Source organism: Oncorhynchus gorbuscha, linkage group LG11, assembly GCF_021184085.1.
Source record: "Oncorhynchus gorbuscha isolate QuinsamMale2020 ecotype Even-year linkage group LG11, OgorEven_v1.0, whole genome shotgun sequence".
In the NCBI taxonomy this organism is placed as follows: Eukaryota; Metazoa; Chordata; class Actinopteri; order Salmoniformes; family Salmonidae; genus Oncorhynchus; species Oncorhynchus gorbuscha.
Genome location: NC_060183.1, coordinates 38,249,561 through 38,272,715, shown reverse-complemented (window position 1 = coordinate 38,272,715; position 23,155 = coordinate 38,249,561). Strand labels below are relative to the sequence as shown.

Below are 23,155 nucleotides of genomic sequence, written 5' to 3'. Positions count from 1 at the left end.
TGTTCTTAACTGACTTGCCTAGTTAAATAAAGGTGAAAAGAACTAACAAAAAATCCAGAACAGCCCACAGTCTCCCCTACAACCTCTGTGTTGTTACAGTCAGCAGCGCTTTACTGTATCAATAATATCTGGGACAGAAGGCAGAGACCATACAAGTGCTTTATTCTCTAAATAAACCCAGCTTGGCTGATTGTATCACTCCCTTGTAGAGCCAGCAGCAGGCAGGCTCACTGAAAGACACGACTGGTGCCTGGTGGTAAGGCTATAGGAAGATGAAAAGCATGACTCTTTTGTGTTACCTCTAGGGTATATTTAACAATTGGTAGTGTGTCTGAGTCCATTGGAAGCGATAGAGGGGGGATGATGGCTCTCTTTACATGTGAAGTGAAGCAGAAAAACTGTAGCACAGGTGTTCAGTGGGATACTGTCTCTCGTTGATATTTCTTCATAAACGGCGAGAGTTCACGACATCACTGAATATTGCTGGCCTATGTTGTTAAAAAGCTACAATTCTTAATTGAAAGAATTACAAAGCGTATCCTCCGACCATGTTTCACTAAAAAGCTACATTCATTGACAGAGCTATGGATGCGAGGACTGATCACACGTGATATTAAATATATAGTTTTAAGCATCTTCAGAGGCTGTAGTGTTTGTGTATAGTTACCTTGTTAACAAATATTGGAGTAAAACTTAGGCCTATATTTTGGCTTCTGATGGGTTATGACAGTTGAACTAAGGTCATGAGTCATTTATAAATTGTATTCTTCGAGAATCAATGGTTATGTTACAGTATATCATTAATGTATTAGTCCAAAAGATGATGTAGCAAGGACTAAAGATTTAACTGTAGCATTTTACCAGCCTTTATAAGCCCAGGGGTATTAGATAGTTGACTGCATATCGATCATATCAATATCAATCATGCATGTGACACGCTGACACGAAAGCTAACTAGCTTAGCATGATGGCTACTACTAGCTAACGTTAAAACGTTTGTCGAATGTATCCGTCATATATGAAGGAAGGTCGTTGGACATGCATTCGAGTAAGCTTAAAGACATATTGGATCGATACAAGAGTATATTTGATCTTTACACTGTAACTACTGTATTCATGCAATACTTCGTTGCATTTTAATGTTACTACTTAGCTATATCTTGTAAAAAAATATAAAAAAATTGCGCAAGGCAGTGAAAAGCGTTGGGGAAAATACCGCATTCAACATAACTGGGAACAGAAATCCCTGAGTTCCGACTTTAGTGGGTGACAGCTGGGACCTCGGGGGGGAGGAAAAAAAACTCCGGCTGGGGAAAATCGTTTTGAACGGCCATCCGATGCTAGTCGGACATAGGAAACTCGGAAATGTCAGACTTATTGATTCGTTGAACGCGGCACGTGTATAACTAAAACCAGTTAGCAAGTCGGACATTTCAGAGTTTCTTAGTTCCGACTAAAAGATCACTGACGTCACGATTTGACCTCATTCTTTCACGAATACTAAGTTGTCTTGAAAGCAGCGATTAGCTGGAGCCGACGCTTGCGTTAGTCCTCATATTCATTCAAATAATATGTTTTGGGTGTCATCAATGTGTGTGCTCTTTTTGGGCGAGATTGTGTAAGACGTCATTCACAGGCGCCTTTGTTTTTGCTATCTTGCGGCTAGCAGCTAGCTCACCGGAGCTTTGTGTACTAAGGTATTTTATCTAAATTATAGCATTCTATTGACGTTTTGTTGATATAGTAATCTCTAAACGTTGAGCCGTTCACCGTCAGACAAAGTTTCTACCGAACAAGGTAAATTAAACGTTTGATACATACACTTAGTTCTAGCATAATAACTAGCTTACTTCGTTAGCAAAGCTTGACACCCGTCCGTGTCGAGGGCTCTTGGTATTGACAAATCCATGTTGCAAAGTGAACAGAAACATAAAACAAACCATTGATATATATATATATGTGTGTGTGTGTGTGTGTGTGTATTTCATCATGGTTTAGCTTTAGTCATCTAACTAGATCCATTGCCAATGATAGTTAACTGGATTGCTGTTAACGTAAACTAGCTAGCTAAACCAAATCAAATTGTATTGGTCGCGTACACATATTTTGCAGATGTTGTCGCAGGTGTAGCGAAATGCTTATGTTCCTAGCTCCAACAATGCAGTACACCTACAATACAATACACGCAAATCCCCAAAAGGAAGGACTTCCGAAATATTAGAACGAGCAATGCATGTCATAGTCTGGGATATAAACGTATATGAATTGAAAAGGTGTACAACAGCAGTTATTTAACATGAGCTGTTACTAGCATTCAGTATGTAAACATTATTAAAGTGACCAGTGTTCAATGACTATGTACATAGGGCAGCAGGGTTGAGTACCAGGTGGTAGCAGGCTAGTAACAGTGACTAAAGTTCAGGGCAGGGTACTGGGCTGAGGCTGGCTAGTGGTGACTATTTAACAGTCTGATGGCTAGTTAATATTTCGGTCTGAACAGTGAACACAGTGAAACGTATGATCACAAAAAAATAGGACCTGTGATTAGCTAGCTAGGCTACTTGATGTTTTCATTTTCATAGGGGTTTATCAGTATTTAATGAAGTTGTGGGCCACATTATTTTGACGAAGGGCACACTCCAAAAGCCTATCTCTCTCTTTCTCTCTCAGGAGACCCATGGAGTCGGCAGTGGAGACGGCGGAGAGTTCCCCCATTGTTACAGAACGCGAGAAACCTATTCGGTCTGCAGTAGAGACAGTGGAGCGTCCTTCTTCTACCATTTCAGAAGGGAAGGAACCCACACCATCAGCCGTGGAGGACCAGGATGTCACCGTAGTTTCAGAAAGGAAGAAAACTACACCTTCTGCTGTGGAGACGGCAGACAATGATGTCACTATCATTTCCGAAAGCAAGAAGCCTACACCTTCTACAGTGGAGACGGCAGACGATGATGTCACTATCATTTCAGAAAGCAAGAAACCCACGACAGCACAGCTGGCAGTGGAGACCGTGGAGAATGCCTCTATAATTTCAGAAAGCTCGTCACACGAAGGCCATCGCCTGTGGATCGGGAACATCGATCCTAAAATCACAGAGTGAGTGAATCCTCTTGGTCCATGAACCTCGAGGTAGAATTTGTCCCTAACCACAGCTCTAGGATCAGATCACCCTACTCTCAAATCCTTGCCTTAACCATCAGGTAGATTAAACATGTATTTAACCCTGAACCAGTGGTACGGTAGCCTCGTACAACCAGCCTAATCTCACCAGCTTGCTACACAGATACAAATCATTTATGTGAGCTTACGAGATCAGGCTGGTTTTACGAGGCTAGTTGTTAAAGGCAACTTTTACTCTCTCCGCCGCTGACTGGGAGGTGGGGTGCTCGCTCCTCCCTGCCAGGGAGGCAATGCAGCAGCAGCCCAGCGGAGCAACCGCCGTGACTGGCCTGTATGATTGATTAGCCGTATGTCTGTGAGGGCTGGAGAATGAGCAGACAACGTTGGGCGTGTGAAAGAGAGGCACTCGGGCATGGCGACCTGTTCTGCTGAAGGGCTGCCATCATTTCTCACTTACCTGGCGTGTTTACTCTGTCAACCTGTAGCTTGCTGGCTGCTCTTTTTGCTTCAGAATAAGGAGTGGGGTGGAGGGCAGCACAGGTTGGGATTGGTGGTGGGCCCCTGGAAAATGTACAGCTTGCTGGGGCTGGTGTCTAGACAGGCATTTCCTTCCCCTCTACCCTCTGTTTTCCTTTAAATAACCTGGTGTGCATCCCAAATGGCACCCTATTCCCATAGGACTCTGGTCAAAAGTAGTGCACCACATAGGGTATAAGGAAAACAACAAAATATGCCCACAGGCTGGTGATTGGTAAGATGAATTAGTTCACATGCTCCAAGTGTTTGTTGTAGCAAGACCTACTTCAGGGCCCTCCTCTCTGTAAAGTGACATGCAGGCAGGTAGCACTGTAGAGAGGTCTGTTCTTGTTTTCTGAGTGAGGGTCTGTATTCAGCTACAGGCACTTTGTTCTTTTTCTTTTTACAGCGAGCCAGGAGATCAAATAAGTGGGTAATGGAGATGTGAGGTACAAATCTCTGCTGTAATTTCTTAGTTTTTACCGCTAATGTGTAGTCTCTGTCAGAGAGATTGATTGTAGTGTTGAAGAGGAGATGGTAAAAAAAAAAAAGTATTGCAATATATAGGGACTAGGGGGCCATTTGGGACAAAGTCTTAGACTCACTGCTTGCTGCAGCATCAGGAGCCATTGATCACTCATTTCTCTAAGGAGAAGTCCAAACTGGAAGATTCCCCCAGGGCATCTGGCACTACAGTTGCACTCTGAAATCTGGCGGGAAACGTTGTACACTCTTTTAACACGACCACAAGGTTTCCACAACTGCTACTTTCTCTCTTTCTCTCGTCCCTCTAACGTTCTCTCTGTGTTTTCTCTCTGTCGCTCTCAGCCAAGAATCCTTTATTTTCTCGCTATTTTCCATGCTAATTAATCCACAGGTCTTAATGATGTCAGATCCTCAGCACCATCATCAGTCATGATCTCGAGCCCTCAGATCTCTGGAAGAATCCAGTCTCGGGACAATGCTGAGCGATTGCTCAATTCCCTGTTTTTTTCCCCTTTTCTCAGAGAAACTAAAAGAGTGGTAGAAAAGCTGAACTGAAGTTGGGAGATCATCGGCGTTTAGCTTGTTGAAAAATGCATAATTCCAGGCTCACAGTCTGGATTCTGTGAATGATTCTTTGAATGATATAGGCTGCATTTCATCTGGGAATGCTTTTGCTACCTTCCCCATATCTCAGGGAGCAGAGTCAACACTTTGGCACATTTTGTTTTTGAAGAGGCAGCTGAGCTCTTATAGCAGCAGATGTGATATCTTATGTAACATGTTGTGCGCCAGTCTCCGTCTCAGGCACATGCTGTCGTTGGACAAACACCAGCCTGACTGTGTTTCAGGAGTGTGTCTTTAGCTAAGGAGACAGTCATCAGTTGAGAGGGACAACACCCCAACCCACCTGCTCGACCCGCCTGCCCAGGCACATCTCCCACACACACACACACACACACACCACACACATGGCTAAAGTTGGCACAATTACTGTATAACTGTGTAACTGACAAGTATGGATGAAGACCGTCATGAAAATAAGATAACCGTTAAAATAACAAATGTGGATAAAACAGCTGACCGAAGAAGGAATCGGCTGGGCATTGAGGTTGAGTCCGTTTCTGCTGTAACGGACTCTACAGTAACATGGACTTAACAACGTGAGGAAATGTTGTTGCTCCTTGCTGAGACGAGCAAGGTGTTGTAACATACACATTTTCTGTTTCAGTGGATCCCAAACTTTTTATAGTCCCATACCCCTTCAAACATTCAACCTCCAGCTGCGTACCCCCTCTAGCACCAGGGTCAGCGTACTCTCAAATGTTGTTTTTTGACCTCATTGTAAGCCTGCCACACACACACATTACAACATATTTATTAAACATAATGAGTGTGAGTTTTTGTCACTACCCGGCTCGTGGGAAGTGACAAAGAGCTCTCGTAGGACCAGGGCACAAATAATAATAATCAATAATTTTGCTTTTTATTTAACCATCTTACATATAAAACCTTATTTGTTCATCAAATTGTGAGTAACTCACCACAGGTTATTGAGAAGGGTGTGCTTGAAAGGATGCACATAACCCTGCAATGTTGGGTTGTATTGGAGAGAGTCTCAGTCTTAAATAATTTCCCACACACAGTCTGTGCCTGTATTTAGTTTCTTGCTTGTGAGGGCTAAAAAAATCCACTCTTACATAGGTATGTGGTTGCAAAGGGCATCAGTGTCTTAACAGCGCCATTTGCCAAGGCAGGCTACTCTGAGCGCAGCCCATTCCAGAAATCTGGCAGTGGCTTCTGATTAAATTCAACTCTCACAGAACCGCTTGTTGCAATTTCCATGAGGCTCTCTTGTTCAGATATCGATAAGTGGACTGGGGGTTAGGGCAAGAAAGGGATACCCAATCTGTTGTTTGTGTCATCTGTTTCGGGGAAGTACCTGCGTAATTGCTCACCCAACTCTCAGGTGCTTCGCTATATCACATTTGACATTGTCCGTAGCTTGAGTTCATTTGCATACAAAAAAAATCATACAATGATGGAAAGATCTGTGTGTTGTCCTTGTTAATGCAGACAGAGAAGAGCTCCAACTTCTTAATCATAGCCTCAATTTTATCCCGCACATTAAATATAGTTGCAGAGAGTCCCTGTAATCCTAGATTCAGATCATTCAAGCGAGAAAAAAACATCACCCAGATAGGCCAGTTGGGAGAAACCCGTCATCATGTAAGCAGTCAGACAAGTGAAAATTATAGTCAGTAAGCTTGTCTCTCAATTTTAAAAAAACACGTCAATGATTTGCCCCTTGATAACTAGCGCACTTCTGTATGTTGTAAAAGCATTACATGGTCGCTGCCCATATCATTGCATAGTGCAGAAATTACAAGGGAGTTCAGGGGCCTTGCTTTAACAAAGTTAACCATTTTCACTGTGGTGTCCAAAAGATCTTTCAAGCTGTCAGGCGTTCCCTTGGTAACAAGAGCCTCTCTGTGGATGCTGCAGTGTACCCAAGTGGCGTCGGGAGCAACTGCTTGCACAGCTTGCATAGATGGAGGAACTGTAGGCGCTGGGCCACTTCACCGCATGGTTATTTAACAGATGTCCAGCTTGGCTCAGGTTAATGCTTTCACAGAAGAACCCCCTCGAGCAAGGAGATCACTCCTCCCCTCACCAACCCTTAGCTGCCCTCCTCAACCTCCTGCCGGCCAGCACGTTTTACAACCCCCAGGAGAAGTGCATTGTGGTCTGTTAAAGGCCAGACGTGGTCCCGTCCCCTCCTGTGGTCCTTCCCGGTGTATCAGCCCACTATCAATTCCTCAATCTGTACCAGAAGCATGTCGCAGGAAGACGCTCCATTCCAGCCTGCAGAGGGTGGAGTCTGGGAAAGTGAGAAATTCTGCTTGTCGAAGAAAGCTCCTGGGAGGCCAAGGAAAGACATTAATACATCCAGTCCATGGGTGTATCCACAATAAGATCCTATACCCTATGTAGTCCACTAATTTTGACCGGGCCCCATAGGGCTTTGGCCGAAAGTGGTGCACTATGTAGGGAATAGGGTGCCATTTGGGACGTAACCCGGGATCCCTAGTACTCCCCCAAATCCTGCTCATGGGCTACATACCTTTCCACGATTTAAAAATAACTGCTGGAGAAATGTATGAAAGCAACAAGCATCTCTGTTAGGCTACTTGTACACAACACAATTCCCAGGCAGTCACTCCGGAAGAAAAAAATAAAGGCTCACCCATGTTTTTGTTTATTTATTTAGGCTATCAAAGGACATTCACATTGTAATTATTTTACATTGTGAAATAATGTAGATATATCTTTAAACTTAGTGATTAGACTTCCATAGGAAACATTTCGTGTTGTATCTGACCTAAGCTTGAGATCAATAAATACCGGTTAGACCTAGGCTATTACCTGACCTGAGACACCATTACATTATGTGGAATTCAACGTCAGGCAATGTAGCTGAATGTCATGCTTTCAACATACCTGTGATGACTATGACACAACCACTACCTGTTTTATAAATCCATAAGAGATCATGAATATAGCCAAAAGTTTGGACACAGCCACTCATTAAAGGGTTTTTCTTTGTTTTTTACTATTTTCTACATTGTAGAATAATAGAGAAGACATCAAAACACATATGGAATCATGTAGTAACCAAAAAGGTGTTAAACAAATTAAAATACATTTGAGATTCATCAAAGTAGCCACCCTTTGCCCTGATAACCGATATGCACACTCTTGGCATTCTCTCAATCAGGCTTCACCTGGAATGCTTTTCCAGCAGTCTTGAAGGAGTTCCCACATGCTGGGCACTTGTTGGCTGCTTTTCCTTCACTTTGCGATCCAACTCATCCCAAACCATCTCAATTGGGTTGAGGTCAGGTCATCTGATGCAGCACTCCATCACTCTCCTTCTTGGACAAATAGCCCTTCTACAGCCTGGAGGTGTGTTGGTCATTGTTCTGTTGAAAAACAAATTATAGTCCCACTAAGCGCAAACCAGATGGGATGGTGTATCGCTGTGGTAGCCATGCTGGTTAAGTGTGCCTTGAATTCTAAATAAATCAGACTGTCACCAGCAAAGCACCATCACACCTCCTCCTCCATGCTTCACGGTGGGAGGGAACCACACATGCGGAGATCATCTGTTCACCTTCTTTGGATCTCACGAAGACGCAGCGGTTGGACTCATCAAAACAAAGGACAGATCTCCATCGATCTAATGTCCATTGCTCATGTTTCTTGGCCCAAGCAAGTCTCTTCTTCTTATTGGTGTCCTTTAGTAGTGGTTTCTTTGCAGCAATTCGACCATGAAGGCCTAATTCTCCTCTGAACAGTTGATGTTGACATTTGTCTGTTACTTGAACTCTGTGAAGCATTTATTTGGGATGCAATTTCTGAGGCTGGTAACTCCAATGAACTTATCCTCTGCAGCAGAGGTAACTCTGGGTCTTCCTTTCCTATGGTGGTCCTCATGAGAGCCAGTTTCATCATAGTGCTTGATGGTTTTTGCGACTGCATGTGAAGAAACTTTCAAAGTTCTTGAAATGTTCTGTCATTTCTCTTCGCTTATTTGTGCTGTTCTTGCCATAATATGGACTTGGTATTTTTCCAAATAGTGCTATCTTCTGTATACCTCCCCTACGTTGTCACAACACAACTGATTGGCTCAAGCGCATTAAGAAGGAAAGAAATTCCTCAAATTAACTTTGAACAAGAAACACATTTCAATTGAAATGCATTCCAGGTAACTACCTCATGAAACTGGTTGAGAAAATGCCAAGAGGGTCATAAAGGCCAAGGGTGGCTACCTTGAAAAATCTCAAATATATTTTGATTCAACACTTTTTTTTTTTGGTTACTACATGATTCCATATGTGTTATTTCATAGTTTTGATGTCTTCCCTATTAAAAAAGAAGAACCCTTCAATGAGTAGGTGTGTCCTACCTTTTGACTGGTACTGTATATTGTGACTCTATGACTAGGTAGCCTTTCTATTCATATGTTCATGCCCATTCTACACTGTTGATGTTCTTCTGATAACGCCCTGAAGTTTTAGCACGCAGCATAGGCTTTTGGCGTGCACGGACAGTGATATTTGGCTCGGACAATAGAGAGAATGCACTCTCCTACGCACAGACTGCATGCTAGGCTGCCCACCAATACAGACCGTCGACATGGACATATGAAATTGTCTGCTTCTTGTTCAGACTGCTTCCCATTACAGCTTGGACTAGATATATCTCCTTTACTGTTGTCCCAACTTCTCACTCTGATATACAGTAGATGACGTGTGCGAGAACTCTCGTGATCCCTTCTACTTGAACTTCACAGTGTGTAGAATGAGTGTAGGCTTGAATCTTATCCCAAAATGTTGAGTCTTGTGTCAGGGTGTATAACCTCAAGTTCCCTCTGAATCACTGGTACAGCTGTTGGCCACGGTCATGACAAATGAATCTATTGATTGGTACAAGGCCGGGCCAGTACAGTATGTACTGCTGTAAGGGACTCTTCATAGTTTAGCACTTGATAACAGGGCAATGAGGCTACAGTCGAGAGCACCTCAAGGGTCAGACGGTCAAGCAATTTATTTTTTTTTTTAAATGGATCCTGGATGTTAGTGACAATGAATCCCACTGCTAATAACCTTCTGAATGGAAGGTGGACGCGTTCAATTTCCCACGACTATTGTAGGCTAACGGGCCGAGGCAGTTACGGCAGTTAGCCGCACGCAACCGTGCACTGTACAGTAGTGAATGTTTTTCTTGAAATCAGGCTTCCTCTTTTCTTTTTTCTCTCTTTCATTGTCCTGCCGCTGTATCCTCTGTATTGTGTGGATGAAAGATTTACTGCGGCTCAAAAGGTGTAAGAGACCCGGTCATTTTAATCAGGGGCAGGTGACAGGGAAGGCAAATATAGTCATGATGTTTTATGAATAGGTTGGACTGTCTGTGACCAAAGGAATGTCAGCTAGTTTCTGTTATGAGTCATCTTAGTGGATGGTGGAAGTCTGGCGTTGAATGACCTGCCTGTATTGAAAGAGACATTTTGTCATTTATTTAGTTTCAACCTATTCTACAGTAATTCAATTTAGTATTTTATATTAATCATAATGTGATTTGGAGATTACGCATGACCACTAAATGTTATTTCAAAGTAACACATGACTGGATTTATCCAAGCAAATCAAATGGATAAACGACAAATACATTTGATTTTTACTTTGTCACAGCAGATGAAAAGCGCTAGAGTGAGTCTGTGTGTGTGTGTGTGTGTGTGTGTGTGTGTGTGTGTGTGTGTGTGTGTGTGTGTGTGTGTGTGTGTGTGTGTGTGTGTGTGTGTGTGTGTGTGTGTGTGTGTGTGTGTGTGTGTTTCCTCTGCAGGTATCACCTGGTGAAGCTTCTGGAGAAGTTTGGGAAGGTGAAACAGTTTGACTTCCTGTTCCACAAGTCTGGACCGTTGGAGGGCCAGCCCCGAGGATACTGTTTCGTTAACTTCCACACCAAAGAGGTACGACGCCACACCAGCCATTTCGCATCTTTCAATTCCAAGAAAAGATAAGTCTCTACCTCCATATGAATTTACATTGGAGTCATTTAGCAGACGCTCTTATCCAGAGCGACTTAATAGTGCATTCATCTGAAGACCGCTCGTCGAGACAACCACATTTCACACTCGTTGTGAAGTGAATGTTTCCTAAATGAAGTCGTTATCAAGCTTATTGGGAGAGATAAGTGCGTCGTATAAATATTAACTCACAAAAGTGAAAAGTTGGGGCAAGTCAAAAGCTATACACAGCATAGACAAAAGATACAGTATAGCCAACCGTTTCCCCATCTCTCCCCGTGAAGATATTGCTTCACACTTCATAGGGCTCTTCAGGGCTCCACCAAAGCTAAGATAAAGATCTCTTATTCACTGTGAGTGTCTCGAGTGTGATGGGAGGCTGTCCCTGGGGTGTTATTCAGAGGAAGTGTGTATTTATTAGCCTCATGCACGCAAACACACACACACACACACACACACCACTAGAGCCCCACGGACTGGGTGATCCATCAGTCATTACTGTCTCTGTTATCACTTTATGATAGAGAATAATGACATATTGATTTGTGTAAGAGCTCTTGGATAAGTGTCTGCTAAATGACTACAATGTAATGATAATGGCCTGGTTTTTCATGGTGAAATGTATTTATATTTTTATGAGGATCAAACTCCTTTTTTCCCCATCTCCAGGAGGCTGAGAGGGCAATCCATTGTCTGAATGGGAAGCTGGCCCTGTCCAAGAAGCTGGTGGTGCGCTGGGCACACGCACAGGTAAAGGTAAATGTCACCCGGTTAAACCTCTCGCCTTTACTACACACACACACACACACACACACACACACACATACACACACAGCATGGCCTGTGATTCATTGTGTGTCCCTCTCTTAGGGCAAAAAGGCTAGCCTAAATCAGGTTCTGAAGTTGTGCGGACTTAAGCCTAAGCGTCCTGCGTGCAGCAGTGTGTTTGCCTGTGGTCTGGTCAGTTTGTGTGTGTGTGTGTGTGTGTTGTTGGGTACAACAAAATGGCAGCATGGTGTACAGGCCACAAATGGACTTGGTAGGAGTGTAGAACAGTAGCAGAAAGGCAGGCGTGTAGGACTGGAGAGGACAGTGCTCCAGACAGTCCCTCTAGGCAGGGGGGGGGGGGGATCTCTTGGACTCCAGCAACCCTGGTCTGTCCCTAACAATAGGCAGCTGCCTGTATGGACTAAGGAAATCCTGTATGGGGCCGAATCACGCCCCTCCTGTACACCCCCTGTCCCCCACTCTCCCCTGAGGGGAATGAGACACCAGTTTCAGGTCAAGGTTAACAGTGCAGCCCTCCTTTGACAATAACAAGCAGCAGACAACTGGTTCCAGACCCCCACCACCACCACCCCCCACTCCTCTCAAGATTCATGACATGCTCCCCACACACAAGACAGATCAAGAATAACAAGTCGCATTTTATTTGGCACATGCTTCGTAAACCCATAGGTGTAGACTAACCGTGAAATGCTTACTTCCCAACATGCAGAAAGGAAGAGATAGAAAAATACATGAGTAACGATAACTTGGCTATATACACGGGGTACCAGTACAGTGTTGATGTGCAGGGGTACGAGGTAATTGAGGTAGATATGTACATATAGGGATTTTAACCTTTATTTAACTAGGCAAGTCAGTTAAGAACAAATTCTTATTCACAATGCGGGGACGGGGGCTGGGATTAAAAAATAAAATAAATAAATAACATAAATACAGGACAAAACACTCATCACGGCGAGAGACAACACTACATAAAGAGAGACCTAAGACGACAACATAGCAAGTCAACAACACGTGGTCCTTCTGTAGCTCAGTTGGTAGAGCATGGCGCTTGTAACGCCAGGGTAGTGGGTTCGATCCCCGGGACCACCCATATGTAGAATGTATGCACACAGTCGCTCACAGTCGCTTTGGATAAAAGCGTCTGCTAAATGGCATATATTATTATATTATTATTATTACAACACAGCATGGTAGCAACACAACATGGTAGCAGCACAAAGCATGGTACAAACTTTATTGCGCACAGACTACAGCACAAAGGGCAAAAAGGTAGAGAACAATACATCACGCAAAGCAGCCACAACTGTCAGTAAGTGTTTCCATGATTGAGTCTTTGAATGAAGAGATTGAGATTGATTGAGTGTTTGTTGCAGCTTGCTCCAGTCGCTAGCTGCAGCGAACTGAAAAGACGAGCGACCCAGGGATGTGTGTGTTTTGAGGACCTTTAAGAGAATGTGACTGGCAGAATGGGTGTTGTATGTGGAGGATGAGGGCTGCAGTAGATATCTCAGATAGGGGGGAGTGAGGCCTAAGAGGGTTTTATAAATAAGCATCAACCAGTGGGTCTTAGCGACGGGTATACCAGAGATGATCAGTTTACAGAGGAGTATAGAGTGCAGTGATGTGTCCTATAAGGAGTATTGGTGGCAAATCTGATGGCCGAATGGTAAAGAACATCTAGTCGCTCGAGAGCACCCTTACCTGACTATCTATAAACAATGTGTCCGTAATCTAGCATGGGTAGAATGATCATCTGAATCAGGATTAGTTTGGGGGCTGGAGTGATGATAGAGGAAACCAAGTCTAGATTTAACTTTAGCCTGCAGCTTTGATATGTGCTGAGAGAAGGACAGTGTACTGTCTAGCCATGCTCCCAAGTACTTGTATGAGGTGACTACCTCAAGCTCTAAACCCTCAGAGGTAGTAATCACACCTGTGGGGAGAGGGGCATTCTTCTTACCAAACCACATGACCTTTGTTTAGGAGGTGTTCAGAACAAGGATAAGGATAGAGACAGCTTGTTGGACACTAAGAAAGGGGATAAAGTGACGAGGCAACAGGATAGACAATCGGCAACAGCTGCGCACGTGATGAGTCAAACGAGGTAGTGCATAAAGGGTCAATACACAGATAGTCCGGGCTATCGGTTCACTATTTAACTAACTATTTAGCAGTCTTATGGCTTGGGGGGTAGAAGCTGTTTAGGGTCCTGTTGGTTCCAGTGCATCGGTATAGCTTGCCGTGCGGTAGCAGAGGGAACAGTTTATGTCTTGGGCGGCTGGGGTCTTTGATGATTTCAGAGGTCCTGGATGGCTGGGAGCTCGGCCCCAGTGGCGTACTGGGCCGTCCGCACGTGTGTGCGTCTGGTCTATTCACACATCCCATGTCTGACTCACTGAGCCATTCTGTATCGAGTGACATCGATGCCAATAGAATTCAATCATTTTGATTACATTTTTATATTTTTTTATGTATATGATTTTTAAGTAAACGGTCACGTCATTCAAGGATCCGTGCTGTTTCATTTGCATGGCGGTATCATTTTCCTTGTAATTGCCATGTTTTGTATATTATAAAGTCACCATGGCTTAACCGAGGGGATGGACAGGCTGACTGTCTGGAGATCTTCAGCTTTGTCATCAGACATGCGTCAACCACTGGACGGATGCCCCCCCCCAGAAATGTTGAGAGTTGGTCGCCTCTGAGCCTGTCCTTTTTGAACCTGTGAACTTAAAGATAATGGAGGGAAGAGGCACTGATCTAAGGAGAGAAATGTGATACGGGTCTCGCGTGCAGTAAATAGACCCGTGGTGCTGGCCTATCCGCAACGTATAGGATGCATTCTTATAGAACGACTTGTAAAAATGGAGGGAAGGGAGTATTTGAGGGTCATTGTTTGACGCCTAATCATGGTCCTAAATGAATGACCTCAGCATCTATTATGACTAGTGGGTTGTTAAGTACTCTGGCGTGAGAAAGCAAGGGCCCGTTTGTTTGCTTTCATTGTAATACTTATTTCCATGTTGCGTTGAGGAATAGTCATCTTCATGACTGATATGTGGTTGTCTCACCTAGCTATCTTAAAGGGACCCTTTGGGATTCGCTTTGGGATGAGGCCCTTTCTCCACTTCCCCAGAGTCCGAGGAACTCATGGATACCATTCTTATCTCTGCGCCCAGCCTAAAGGAAGTTGGAGGTAGTTCAGCGAGCCAATGCTAACTAGCATTTGCGCAATGCCTGGAAGTCTATGGTATCGACTAGCATCCTGGCAGTTGCCATGGACTTCCAGTCGTTGCTCCGACGCCAGCTAGAAATTGCGCTAAACGCTAGTTAGCAACTTCCTTCAGACTGCACACAGAGGCATAGAAATGCCACGAGTTACTCTGACTCCGGGGAGGTAGATAAAGGGCTCCATCGCCAACCTCCTGAGGTATCCCTTTGGGATGGATGCACCAACTGTAAGTCTCTCGGGATAAGAGCGTCTGCTTATTGACTAATGTAAAAAAAAAAAAAAAATGTCATTCATCCATTCATATTGGTTCAGAAAGCGACACTATGCTTTTTGAAACCATGGTGATCATGGCACTTATTAAAAATTCATCCTATTGATCCTAACTGATTACTAGACCTGGTAAGTCTAATATGAGTCTTTTCTTGTATGTTGATGCGTTTTTTTTCCCGTTCTTCTCTCTACAGGTTCACATTGCATCACTCACGTTGGGGAAGTTGTGAGGGGGCGGTTTTGAGAGGAATGAATGCACAGTTATATTGCTGTGCCGTTCACCTTCCCCCACAATGCCTCAGAAAAAGGGCATCACAATGCCAGTGAGGGGATTTGACCAAAAGCAGCAGCAGCAGACCAACGGGGTGACCTGGTCCCTCCCTGGTCTATGGTGCAACCGTAATCTAAACGGGCTCCGCTCTGGTTACCTGGTCCAACCATGACCGTACCGTAAGCTAGCTGGGCCCCAAAGCTCTGCTCCATCTGTGGTTACCAGCTCATGTTCTGCTCAGCAGCCAGCCATGTGGGAGGAAGTTGTAGTTCATTCTCTAGAAACTCTCCTTATACCTCATCATGTCCTATGTTACTTTACTTGCATGTCTCACAGATGTTCTTCTCCTTGCTTTTGTTTTTGTATCTCTGTTTGTTTGTCTGCGTCTCTCTATATCTCTCTTTGTCTCTCTCTCTCTCTCTCTTTCAGAGATTTGAGGGTTTTAGAGGGGATAAGAATGGTCCTGCCAGCCTGGAGCCATCCTGCAGCGCAGAACTAGACTTACCAACCAATCTCAGGTTGGTCCAATCTGTCTCTCTGCCCCTCCTCCCTCTCTGACTCTCCCTTCATACTTCACTCACTCACCCTCCCTCCCTACACTATTTTAGACGCCTATGAATTACAGTATGATATACCAGATTAGGGTGTATGTTAGCCTCATGATCAACACCTAAAAGTCTTAACTTAAATGTATTTCAAAGCTGGAATCCTACATGGTGAAACTGCCACGTCCATTTGCGATATTATAACAACAAAGAAGTTACTGCCGACTACGGACACTGTTTTCTCCCCCATCGGCCATAATTGCGCGTGCGATAGAACAGCAGAACATGTCCTGCAATGTATTTCGCAATGTTACGCGAGACGCTCCTCGCCTTCGCTCCGTCAACAAAAAACAAGATGGCGATGATCAAATTTGATTTGATCACATGCGCCGAATGCAACCCGGTGCAGACCTCTACCGTGAACTGCTTACTTACAAGCTGCTTGCTTGTTTCTGGAACGATGCAGTTCATGAGGTAACGTTAAGAAGATATTTATAGAGAAGGTTTCAACGTTTAATCACCACGCGCACAAGGTGTTAAAAACAGTACAGTTAATTTCTTACCGAGAGCTCTTTCCCAACAATACGGTGATACTCCCTCGTCAAACAGGTTTTGACATTTTATTTATTTTCATTTGTAATACATTTGCGATAACATTTACATAAGTATTCTGACCCTTGACTCTTGTACTTTGTTGAAGCACCTTTTGGCAGCGATTACAGACTTGAGTCTTCTTAGGTATGACTCTACAAGCTTGGCACACCTGTATTTGGGGAGTTTCTCACATTCTTCTCTGCAGATCCTCTCAAGCTCTGTCAGATTGGATGGATAGCGTCGCTGCGAAGCTATTTTCAGGTCTCTCCAGAGATGTTCGATCGGGTTCAAGACTGGGTTCTGGCTGGGCCACTCAAGGACATTGAGACTTGTCCGGAAGCCACTCCTGTGTTGTCTTGGTCCTGAGCACTCTGGAGCAGGTTTTCATCAAGGATCTCTCTGCACTTTGTTCCGTTCATCTTTCCCTCAATCCTGACTAGTCTCCCAGTCCCTGCTGCCTGAAAAACATTCCCACACCATGATGCTGCCACCACCACCACCACCATGCTTCACCGTAGGGATGGTGCCAGGTTTCTTCCAGACGTGACATTTGGAATTCAGGCCAAAGAGTTCAATCTTGGTTTCATCAGACCAAAGAATCTTGTTTCTCATGGTCTGAGAGTCCTTTAGCAAACACTGGGCTGTCAGAAACTGTCAGTGTGACCCTGACCAAGGCCACCCAATTGCTCACTTTGGCCAGGCGGCTAGGTGTCTGTGGTGTCTTGGTGGTTCCAAACTTCTTCCATTTAAGAATTATGGAGGCCACTTTAAAATCAAATGTTTTATACATTTTCAAAAATCAACTGTTTTCACTTTATCATTATGGGGTATTGTGTGTAGAATGATGAGGGGCATTTTTTATTTAATCCATTTTAGAATAAGGCTGTAACGTAACAAAATGTGGAAAAATTAAATGTATTCCTCTGTCATAATGTTCAGGGCAAATATTAGCCCATGAGTAAGCTCTGGCCACCTGGTAAACATGTTATACTAAAATGTAAAGTGCTATAATGGTGGATTACTCAGCTTTTGTAATATATTATTTTATTCAGATACTTTGCTGAGGGAGCCTAATTACCCTATAACTCATCTGATGGTCCTCTCAGCCAAGTTTGCCTCTCCACTGTTGTCATTTTAGTTTTGTTTTCAACTGGTGTAGCTGAAATACGGGGTGCAGCAGTCTACGGCACTGCATCTCAGTGCTAGAGGCGTCACTACAGACCCTGGTTTGATTCCACCGGCCGTGATTGGGAGTCGCATAGGGCGACTCACAATAGGCCCAGCGCCATCCGGGTTAGGGTTTGGCCGGGGTGAGGCCGTCATTGTAAATAAGAATTTGTTCTTAACTGACTTGCCTAGTTAAATAAAGATTTTAAAATATATATATATATATATATGAAAAAGCCGAATTCACTCATTTGAGGGGGTGTCTACATACTTTTGTGTGTGTATATATAGTGTAGATAATAATAGAAAATAGAATAAAACATTTAAGTATGAATAAAACCCCACAGGAACTACGATGTGAGTTAAAGAAACACGAGAATGCCAGTATATACAAGTCAGTGTCAGTACCGTATTCAGTGTGCAGGAGTGGTTGACGTGGGTTCATACATAAAAACGTGGAACGTAGCATTTATAAAAACAAATGGCCTCTTGAGCAAAAATGCAACACTTTTATATTTTATTGATGAAACAACCATGTCTAAGAAGGACTTTAAAAGAGAACTTTGCTATTTTACAACAAAATCTCAATTGTTGATGTAAATGGCATGTTATAGAAGGTTCCAGACATTTTCTTTTTGCGATTTCACATATTTTTTTAGAAACTTACCCCAACCAGCGATTCACTTCGTCGTCCTTGTGTAGTACGGGAGTTTTGGAAAAACATGAACAAATGCTCTAAAACACCAAAATGCATACTTTTAGAAATGCTGTCATTATAGTCATGCAGTTTTTTTTTTTAGATTGTACACATGAAATTGTCATTCCAAACTTTATCCGCAACATTGAATTCCAATTTCTGCGACTCGAAGCTGTTACACCTGTCCAGCTGTTCAATTGTCTGTGTCGCCTTCTGCTAGAATGGACGGAGAGGTATCGCTTGAGTCACAAACTAAATGGAATATTACATTGCGGACTAAGTTCGGAATGACATCATTCCATGTGGTCAACATCTAAAGACCACCACTGTACTGAGACAGGGTTATTTTGGCACTCTGAAATTCAAGTACTAGAACATCTTGAAAATAAGAATTTTCTCAAGTTAGTACTTCAAAAATGATCAAATATGTTAATATGAAAAATGCATTGGTCTTACAAATGAATTTCCAGGCAGACTACAGAGTTTTATTTCCTCATGTGTTTCGCGCTCTGGTTGCCAGGCAAACTCAGATATTCCACCCACGCTGTCACTCAGCCAGCCAGGCAGGTACAGAACTGACTGATCAGGCACCACCAAATGTCACATCGATAGCTAAAAATTTTATTTTATTTTTATTTAACCTTTATTTAACCAGGTAGGCTAGTTGAGAACAAGTTCTCATTTACAACTGCGACCTGGCCAAGATAAAGTATAGCAGTGTGAACAGACAACAACACAGAGTTACACATGGAGTAAACAATAAACAGGTCAATAAAAAAAGTACAAAAATGTAAGAGTCTATATACATTGTGTGCAAAAATCATGAGGAGGTAGGCGAATAATTACAATTTAGCAGATAAACACTGGAGTGATAAATGATCAGATGGTCATGTGCAGGTAGATTAAATCCTGCCTGGCAGGATATTGACGTTTATGAAGGGGTTTTGCAACCCAACCAGGGATGTAGTTGAGGGTAAACGCCATTTACGCACCTTTTATTTTGTTAATTATAGTTTACGCACTTATTATTGCATTCCCAGCGTTGATCAACGCTCAGAAGCCTTCTTGATCTGCGTTCTAATTGCAAATTATTAATGTATGCTCGTTATGTTCGCCTGCTCCCCCCGGATTTGCCTTGTTAGCAGCATATTCATTCACCTCTCTGTCCTACGGGAAACTCGGCTGTGTCAACAGACATCCCCCAAACAAAAACCTCCCTGACTCGGAAGAACGAGTGGACATATGGGAAATAGTCGCTGATATTTCAGTCAGATGTCTTGCTAGTTTATGTAGCTCAAGGGCTCTGGTTGATAATCTGGTAGCTAGCTATGGCTAGAAGGATGAAGTTAGAAACTAACGTTGAATGGAGGCTGCAAGGAAGGACGTATAGGAGATACACAGAGAGAGGACGCATTGAAGCAAGTAAGGCGAGAGGTTAGTATTACAGTGGTTCCCAAACTTTGGGTCGGGGACCCATGTGGGGTTCTTTAAAATGTTGAATAGAGTCCCCTGAGAGAATCTTATCAAACACATGACTTGTTTCTCTTCAAATGGGTATAGAATATAACATTTCAGAGTAAACTAGGGGCCTTTTAAAATGTTAGAATTCACTTTTATGTCAATGTGTTAGGACACCATTTAAATATAAAGACAATGTAATATTATCAGGTACATTGAACTAAAATATTAACACAACATGCCACAATTACAAAGATTGTACTTATAGTTCATATAAGAAAATCAGTCGATGTCATCAGTACTGACTTACCACTTATGTATGTATGTAATAAATAAGTAGTGAAACGTAATATTGAGTAAAACTTGTAAGGAAGGTAGTGATGATTAGTAAATTCTATTTTTTTTAATCTGGTTGTGGCCGTATACTGCCATCTGGTGGTGACTAGAAACAATTGCATAATAGGAACTATTATCCTATGGTCCTTGAAAATAAATATTTGTTCATGAAAAAGTACTTCGAAGTCCTTGAATTTGACTTGTCACTGTCTGTACGAACCTTGCTGAGAGCATTTCCATTTCCAAAAGGACATATTTGGTGCAGGTAAGTTTCTCAAAAACAAGTGAAAATTGCAGAACCAAAGTGTCTGGGCCCTTCTATAACATGCCATTTACATCAGAAAATGAGATTTGTTTGTAAAAAAGTTCAATTCTACTTGAAGGGAGAGTGCATTTAATTTAATTTACCATAAACTTCAATAACACAAACTCACCAACCATAGACCAGTCAGTGTGGAGGAAGAGAAGGAAGAGTTTCCTTTATTTTCCTTTATTCCTGCTGCCCCCCCCCTCGCTCTCCCTCGTTTACTTCCCCACTCAGTCACTCACTCTATAGCTCTCTCGCAGTCACACTCTCTCCCTCTCTTGCTCTCTCCTACCCACTCACTCTCTCTTCTTCTCCCTCCCATACAAAGTACGAGTGCGAAGATTCGTGCGATCGAGGCCAAGCTTCAGATGATGGAGGAGAACCCAGACGAGGAGTACCAGGGCCCCTCAGCCTACATGTACAACAAGCCTCCGGAGAAGAAACGCCAACAGCCTTACAGCAGACCCTTCCGCAAGTTCAGGAGATGACACACAGGGGACGGAACATCCAACACCTCGGCTTGCCAAAATTCCCCCGGTAACTTTCCCCAAACTCCCAGGTTTTCCAGAATTCCTTGTTTGAAGATTCCCCGTGTTCGAAGATTCCCAATATCAGAAGGGAATAAGCAGGACATTTGGAATCCTCCAACCAGGATTTCTGGAAAACTTGGGAATTTTGACAAAGTTACTGGAATTTTGCAACCCTACCAATACCTGACTGGCTCAGTGACTTCCTCTACAGCGGTCTCCTGTAATACATTAACAGATTCCAAGACAATTGAAGTGCTAATTAACGTTACCATGATGCAAACGTATATATGGAATATGCTCAGATTGTTAAATTATTATTACACTGTAGTGTTGTGGGAGTTGCCTGATGCCAATCTGTTTGTGCTATTATCCCAACTCCTTGTCACTCATTGACAATGACTGCAATGAAGTTGGCAAGAGCACAAAAAGATCTGGGACCAGGCTATAGTGGGAGTCAGGCCACCAAACTGTATGACTTCAGGTTTGGACAGATGGCACAACAAGCCATTACATTTTTTTCCTATTGTGTGTTTACTTGGAAGAGGAATTATAATTTTTTTGTCAAGGAAGGTTTTGTTTTTTTGTAATCTACTTTTCTACAACTTCAGCCAAAACTATTTTCAATGGCTATATGTATTGTATGATGTGTAGAATATCACACCTTCCATTTATCTTACTATTGTTTTTTTGTTTGGATTTTTTCAAATACACTGTTATTGTAATGTTTCATTTCTGTCTTTGCTGTTCAGTGTTGGGAGTTTGACATTATTACCCTTCAGAATTCCAATTTGACCTGATGTAGTGGACTAATACAGTATAATACGTTTCCCACATGCTCTGAGTTACTTGTTATCATTAGCTACAGGCCGACATTATCATGTTGGTCTGTAACAAAAAAGAAGGCAAGGCATAAAATAATGTATTTTAAAACTGAGTGGTTGTCACCATTCTGTGTTTCTTGTGATCAAAGAAGGTTACGCTAAATGTATTTTATTCATAACACATGTGGCTATGTTTGAGTGTGATTTGAGGGTCATCATAAGTGGAGAATGTTGAGCAACTTTGGGCAATATAACTATTTTTATTTATGCTATGACACCCAGTAAACGACATTGCAACTCAACTCGTAGATTACATTGTTCAATCATAAAATTGTCTTTGAAAACAAATAATATTTGTATTTTTTTTATTTCAATGTAAATATACCGCCCTATATTGTTGTCTACGTGTTGTTTTTACATGGCTATTTTATGTATCCCATCATTTGTAGATCTGCCAAATGTTTGGAAGAATCTGATTCAACTAGAGCAGGAGATTCCCATATCTATTTACCACTCCTCATCGATGTTGTGCACGGTATATCATCTCTATCTTCAATTAGTTTTATATAATACCAGTCCTCATAGTCTGACTAATAAAAAAACACTAATAGAATTTTCTTCAATCAAGAAATTGGCTTGATATCACATTGGGCTTCTTCACCCCGCTCCCATTAAGTGTGTTGCAAGCATCTGAAATGTGGGCGTCCGATTGATGCCCACATGAGTGGTGCGTGGTTACTCTGCCTGCAACCTGAATGGTAAGAAAAATAGTAGGCCTACCTCAGAATATTGGACCTTTGGCAACATTTTTCAATATGATTTATTTAGCAATCTTCCTGTGAATTTAACATGTTTTTACAGTGACATAGCTAACGCCTGATATGATTGAAACAGCTTCCGGGAAATCACACACTCTTGGTAGCATTCAACATGGTTATCATTTTGAAGGGGAGATCCGCGCGTCTTCAGTTATGTCTGCAACCGTGACATATTTACTGCCAAAGTTCCAGTTACTCGCGCGGGTCTCAAGATAGTAGTCTGTATATTGGAAATTGTGATTATCCATCGTTTCAATCATAAATAAATTAATTACTGCTAGTTGGTATTTTTGATGCTGTGATAGAAAGGCCTATGCGTTTTTAGGATGATCATCATGAGTCAATGAGACAAGCATGTTGTCTTCAAGGTCCTAGAAAGACCAAATTTGGGGTAAGAATGAGATGTCATGTTAATTTTGTGTCAAATTTTCCATAGATCCTCTTGCAGAATCAAACTTTTCCGTTGAGATTTTAATCCGTCAGTAATCGGATATAAGAAACAATCCCTAATATTAATATTTATTATAATAGTCAAGGTATCAAATAATAATAATACATTGACATTAGAGGCCTAATAATAAATTGGACTGTAAATAAACGACCTTTATT

General features: G+C 42.5%; 1 protein-coding gene across 3 annotated transcripts; it reads left to right on the top strand.

Annotated features, from left to right (window-relative positions):
* Positions 1 to 1,285: 1,285 nt before the first annotated feature.
* LOC124048594 (probable RNA-binding protein 18) lies at positions 1,286 to 22,127 on the top strand. Of its 3 annotated transcripts, none has more exons than XM_046369542.1 (6): positions 1,286 to 1,697; positions 2,671 to 3,096; positions 10,525 to 10,651; positions 11,378 to 11,464; positions 15,703 to 15,791; positions 20,706 to 22,127. In XM_046369542.1, exons 2-6 carry the CDS (start codon positions 2,678 to 2,680, stop codon positions 20,863 to 20,865), a joined length of 882 nt encoding a protein of 293 aa, XP_046225498.1. In that variant the 5' UTR covers positions 1,286 to 1,697; positions 2,671 to 2,677; the 3' UTR covers positions 20,866 to 22,127. The 3 variants fall into 3 exon arrangements, with proteins under 3 accessions (XP_046225498.1, XP_046225497.1, XP_046225499.1); XM_046369541.1 differs by having other exon boundaries at positions 1,287 to 1,797; XM_046369543.1 differs by having other exon boundaries at positions 1,289 to 1,797; positions 11,378 to 11,458.
* The last annotated feature ends 1,028 nt before the right edge of the window (positions 22,128 to 23,155 follow it).

What these genes read in the sequence shown, in the direction of transcription:
- LOC124048594 (XM_046369542.1), top strand. Translation starts at nt 2,678, where the DNA reads ATGGAGTCGGCAGTGGAGACGGCGGAGAGTTCCCCCATTGTTACAGAA. An exon ending in TTAACTTCCACACCAAAGAG is followed by an intron (nt 10,652 to 11,377) that starts GTACGACGCCAC and finishes CCCCATCTCCAG; the next exon opens with GAGGCTGAGAGGGCAATCCA. An exon ending in GACTTACCAACCAATCTCAG is followed by an intron (nt 15,792 to 20,705) that starts GTTGGTCCAATC and finishes TCCCATACAAAG; the next exon opens with TACGAGTGCGAAGATTCGTG.